General features: G+C 47.8%; 1 protein-coding gene across 1 annotated transcript in view; it reads right to left on the minus strand.

Annotated features, from left to right (window-relative positions):
• Nucleotides 1–5,559, minus strand: part of CPEB4 (cytoplasmic polyadenylation element binding protein 4) — a 59,297-nt gene extending 53,738 nt beyond the window's left edge. Inside the window, exons 1-2 of the mRNA XM_040406308.1 lie at nucleotides 5,239–5,559; nucleotides 3,648–5,125 (exon numbers count right to left, since the gene is read on the minus strand). Coding sequence (XP_040262242.1) covers nucleotides 3,648–4,760 — 1,113 coding nt within the window. The 5' untranslated portion in view covers nucleotides 4,761–5,125; nucleotides 5,239–5,559. The remainder of the gene's footprint in view (nucleotides 1–3,647; nucleotides 5,126–5,238) is intronic.
• Nucleotides 5,560–6,000: the final 441 nt, after the last annotated feature.

Consider the following 6,000-nt stretch of genomic DNA (forward strand, 5'->3'; position numbering starts at 1 on the left):
GCAGCTAAAAAAGTTGCAAATTATGGCACAAATGTTGTGTGCATCATTTGCAACTTTTTCTTAACGCCAGAATTGTGGAGTAAGTATCTTCATAAACGCCCCTCTAGATCTGCTGCCTGCCAGTGTGCACACGTTTGCCACTGTCCACTTGTTAGGCAATACGACCTTACTATGTCCTGGGGGTATCCAAGTTCCTGGAGAAAGGCAATTGCTAAGTCAAGTCCAGCTCTGTAGACTTTTGTAAAATCAGAATTGGGGAATGCAATAACTTCCTATGAAGAGTGCCTTAAGGAGTCCCCTTTCCGACAGCCCCACGTAAATTTCCGACAGTGGTCAGGTATTTAAAAATGGCACCTGCTTCGCTCATGAGTTGTAAGCAGCAGGCACCCGGAACTAACGTATGCGACTGACGATCACATATTTAACCGCCTACAGCATCTGGGAGGCTAAAGACAGAGTGAACGCTCCTGGCGATTATCTGGCTCCCCCTGGCAAGGATCGGGGAAGCCGGATGCAGCAGCCTGTGTACTTCCTAGTGCAGGGATCAGCAACCTCCGGCACTCCAGCTGTTGTGAAACTACAATTCCCAGCATGCTCCATTCATTTCTATGAGAGTTCTGAGAAGAGCAGAGCAAGTATGCATGCTGGGAGTTGTAGTTTTACAACACCTGGAGTGCCGGAGGTTGCCTACCCCTGTCCTAGTGGTACAGGGCTGCCGCACATCAGTTCCTATGGAGAGTATGTCTGTGTCAGGGCTCCATAGGAAAACAGTGTTATGCTATTGCATTGGGGTCTATGAGAAAAGCAATCTAATGGTTGCTTGCTATAGTTCCCTACCTAGGGGAACTATTAAAAAGTGTAAAAAAAATAAATAAATGAAAATTATTATTAAAATCACCCCCCTAAATCCCCAAAATTTATAAAAATGCATACAGTAAATAATTTAAAATGTTAACATGGGAACGTGCAAAAAACGCTCATACTATTAAAATGTATCCAGTATGGAAAACAGTGAAATATGGGGGGGGGGGGGGGGGGGGGGGGGGGGAGGGTCAAAATGTCTGATTCCCTGTTTTTTTTTGGTTGCTTTTTTTGGTTGCTTTTTTTTAAAAAATTTTTTTATAAAAAGTGATCAAAAAGTAATACATAACTCAGAATGGTACTAGTGAAAGGTACAGATAGTCCTGCAAAAAATAAGCACATAAAAATAAACATAATGTTGCAACAAAAATGTGTTCTTTTTTAATAAAATAGAATTTTGTTTCAGTACATTAAAACGCAAGAAAAACTATACGTATGTGGTATCCTTGTAACAGGTGTTTTACTGCCTAGGAAACTGTAAAAAAAATAAAAAATAATAAAATAAAACAGTGGTGGAATATATATATTTTTTTTTCTTATAATTCCACCCCATATGGAATTTTTTCCCCATTGCTCACTACACTAATCAACCGTAAATGGTGCAATTAGAAAATACATCTTGTCCTGCAAAAACAAGTCCTCATACAGCTATAGGAATGAAATAGTTAAAAAGTTATGGCTTTGGGAGGGCTGGGAGTAAAAAAAATTAAAAACATAGGGGAAAAAAAAAACAAAAAAAAAAAAACACCCGTCTTCAAAGGGTTAAACAAGACCTACTACAAAGTTGCTTTATTTTTCAGAAAGCAAAGGCAACAGAAGCCCAAGAAGAGCCCCCCACCAGTTTGCGATGTGAAGGCTTACATAACCCCATTGTAGCAATGTAATAGTCATGTCAAATGCTCTTCCGATCCATTAGCAGCTAACAGAAACCTGCCAAGTGAACAAGAAGGTGGGACACTGTCCAAGAGCCAAGTACTGGATGCTGCAGTGGAGCACGGTGGATGAGGACTACTAAGTCTACAGGACAACCATCAATACCGCAGTGGAAACCATCCTACAGCAAAATAATCCCATACTAGTCAAACATTAGCCAGTAAAAGCTTCCGTACACAGCCGGCATATGCTGCAGAAAAATAGACTGCGACCAATATATGTCCCCGTTACCACATCCATACTGAATGGATACGACGAAGGGTGAATGCCATCTTCTTCACAGACTTACAAAACAACCATCCCAGTAATGGAGCAGCAACTGTAACCTTTCAAGTGCCAGGGCTACTCAAAATTCACTGCAGGCATTAGAGGTGCCTAACACACAGTGGGGGTCATGACCGATACTACACCTGCTTGTACAGTATGCGACGATAGATACCGGCAGTGGAGGAGTTAACACTCCAGCTACGGCCTGCATACGGATGCAGCACAGCTGGGTTAGCCATTTGGCGATGTGTAGAAAATACAAAGCAGTCGGGCTTCATGGACGGCTGGAGGAATGCAGGCAGCAGAGCTTGCATACCGGGGATAAAAATAACCACCATCAGGATGGGTCCGCTGAGGAGATGCATGATCAGCTGACCTGAAAATCTGCAGCCGCAACCTTTGTTTTGGAGACAATAAAGGATCCCTTGTCTATTTTTACAGGAACTCCGGCTATGGGCCGGTGCCAGATGCTGAGGTGATATCTGCAATGTACAGAGCCCGTCACCAAACGGCACCAGGGATGGACAAGGACTGGAGCTCTGCTGCAAGATTTCAAGGTCAACCATGACGCAAGTATGGATACTGCCAGGGATGGCTGGCACATAGATACCCAACCCAAATGGAAGGGTGAGAAGCTGCAGAGGGCTGCACGGATCAGAACCAGCAATAAAAGACCAGTACAGTACACAGTGGTGCATAGAACCCTCCTCCATCAAGGCTCAGCTACCTTGTAAGGGTCTTTTCACTCTGCCGCAGCAGGGTGCGCCCAAGGTTTCCAAGAGAACCATCGGTCACCCAGTTTTCTTACTAGATGGCTCTGTGTAGAATGGCGCAGTCTGCCGAGTCATTCCATGCGGTTCGCTCCAAATGAGTATAATGGGGTCCGTTTAACGTATTCACCAAGATACAGCGTGAAAAGACCTTAAAGGAGGTACTCCAGTTTTGTCAAGGTGTCCCCTATCAATAGCATAGGGGATATTAGATTAATGGGGGGGTCCTAACGCAGGGACTCACACAGATCATGAGAACTGGGACCTCTTACCGTCAGAGCCCCACCCTGAAAATGAACGGAGCGGCCCAATGCCACTCTATGGGAGCTCTGGAAATAGTCAAGCACTGTCTCCAGTACTCCCATAGAGATGAAGTGGCAGCGTGCATGGCCGACCTGCCCCTTCGTCCATTTCAGAGGGCTCTGAGGGGTAACAGGGTTCTTGTGCTTGGGATTGGTGGGAGTCCCAGCAGTAGAACCTCCATAGATCCAGTGAGTTATCAATAAAGATCAGCTGCATTTTTCAGGGCCACAAAGATGTTGGTACCAGGGACATCATTTTTAGATGCACGCAAGACCTACTTCCAGGAGCCAACTAACTTACTGGAAATAATGGGGATCATTTATGTTGGCTCTACAAAATGGCGGCATCATTAAAGATGGCGCATAGCCTGTGCCATCATTCTGATTTACAACTATGGCCAAACCTTAAACACATAAAATTCCCATGCCACATCTCCTTTCTCGGCCCAATTTATGATTCCCAACATTTCCAGACCCACTGAAAGACATACAAAACACAAATATACATCCTCACCGCAAATGGAAATATGTTGTCGGCTCTGTTCAAGCTGTCTTCCATCCAAGACTTTTGTGCAAAGGCAGAGTTGGGCCTGGCGTACTTCTGCAACTGGATGTGGTTATTCCCAAAATTCTTCTTTAAGGGCGAGATGGAATTCAAGGGCGTTATTCCTCCATTAAGTCCTCTACGGTGATCCCTACCTTGGGACCCACCCCATCCTCCATATCCACTACCACCAGGGCTCCATGAAGAAGATGGTGTAGGTGATGGGCTTTGGTAGCTGTTCCATGGAGAGGGGGGTTTATTGAGATTGTTGGCCAAATGGGGTAGTTGGTTAAAAGCAGCATTTCTGTGGGGGAACGGGGGTGGGTGTGGACTGGCAGGAGACCTCCTTTGCTGTTGATGTTGGTTATGGTGATGCTGAAAATGGGGGTGGTGGGGGTGATGTTGAGACATGGGTCCAATCTGTGGAGAAAAGCTACCTCCAAACCCGGGGCTGACATGGTGAGGAAAATTTTGGAACAGCAAAGCACCATTATTTGCCGAAGCGGCAGTGACCCCTCCCTGGTGAAAGAAACTGGCATCCTCATTAATGATAGTGTTAGAAGAAGGGGCGATAGCAGCTGACCAATTGCTGAACCCCGTGAGGGGAGACGCAGAGGAGGTCAGGGTCTGGTTTGAAGACCCCAGCCCTGACGCCTCTTGGTAATCAAACCCTGTCAACACAGGAGACTCGATTCTTATTTTCTCCTTCCCGTTTTCCGAAGAGCTGTCTCCTGGATTTTCCTCAGATTTCACCTTCTCGGGGTCAGGTAGGATCCCCGCCTCCTGGCTTTGGCTAGGGGAAAGCTGCTGTTTTTCTAAGGACTCTTGCTGTTCCTGTTGAGATTTGGATTTGTCGGAGCCCAGAATCTCATCCTGGATGTTATGGGCAGCCGTGGCAGGAAAGAGCCATGCTGAGCCGGCACTACTGCCATTGGCAGCGGTGTTATTTATGAAAGCGGCGGGGCTCGGGGTGGCATTCTGATGGTGGTGAGTAGGCTGCAAATGTTGATGAAACCTGACTGGAAACGCCGATTTATTCCCAGTGTTATTTTGCACCAGCACTCCAAACCCGTAATCCCCCATTTATTACTAATTTTTTCAGAGCAAAAATTTGCGTCGGTTTCCTGTCTGCTCGAAGCCAAATTGTGCTTAGTGCATACGAAATCTCCACACCTTCTAATGGTGATCCTTGTCAGACATTTACCACTGCCTGGTGTCAGGCAGAGGAAACCGGGGCTGGAATCTACCAAGTGATTCTTTGGTTTAGTGAATGTGGGTTGTGCCTCTCCCCAGATTCAATCCATGTAGTGCAGCCCAGAGATCAATGGGGAGCTTTCTGTCATGGAGAGCACAGCTAATAGGTATGAAGGCAGGCTGGAAGAGGCCTCGGTGTGGTCTTCTCCTCCGTGTGGTGGTAGTGGTGGTGGTGTCCTCCTCCTCTCAGCACCCTGCCCAGCAGCCAGAGAAAAGACACAGGAAAGTATTATGACGTCTCTCAATATAAGGAACCGTCACCCAGCCGCGGCCAGCACCTCACAACCCCCAGACGACAGAGTATTACCTCATGAAGCCAGCTCTTCAGTGACAGCGCAGGAGCTCGCCTCCCAGTCTCTGTGACATTACAGCATATGGTTGCCTCTGCTCCCCCGCCCCGGTGTGACAGAAAAACGAGCGGAGAGGGTGAAGGGCAGCGAGTGATGGACGTGTATCGGGGGAAAGGAGGAAGAAGAAGAAGGGGGTCTCTGTGTCGGTCTCGGGGAGCGGGGGAGGGGGGATGATGATCCCTCTATGTGCGTCTCTCGTCAGGCTCTGTCCGTCTCCGCTGCTCCTCCCCGTCCTTCTAGTCAGGACCGAGCACACACAGAAATGACAACCAGCTGGAGCAAGAGGCGCTTCCGGTTCGCGTACTCTGGAGACAGAGGGCAACCCCCCGGCTTAGCGTCAGCCAATGGGGAGGCGAAGGCGGACTCGGGTGGGCGGGATAAAAGTTATGCTTAGACCTGCAGCTTCTAGAGAGTGCCGCACAAGCCACGCCCTAGAAGGTCAAAAGAGGAAGAAGACTGTGTGGTGACGCAAAGGTCACGTGGTGCCGGGTAAGTAGGGGGAGCTTGGCTCCTCCCATGAAGGTCACTCGTCATAGCTCCGCCCAGTAAGGTCGCCGCTGAAGGGATGTGTACAGTGCGTCTAATGAGGTCAGCCAGAGGAGGTTTGGGTGTTGTCTGCTGGTGATAGGCAGGATATGTACACACAGCACTTGCTGTATTATAAGTATACGTGGGCCTGCTGCACTGTGCAAACACAGATAGACCCAGACTGGTTAAAA

Source organism: Bufo bufo, chromosome 1 (genome assembly GCF_905171765.1).
Source record: "Bufo bufo chromosome 1, aBufBuf1.1, whole genome shotgun sequence".
Taxonomy (NCBI): Eukaryota; Metazoa; Chordata; class Amphibia; order Anura; family Bufonidae; genus Bufo; species Bufo bufo.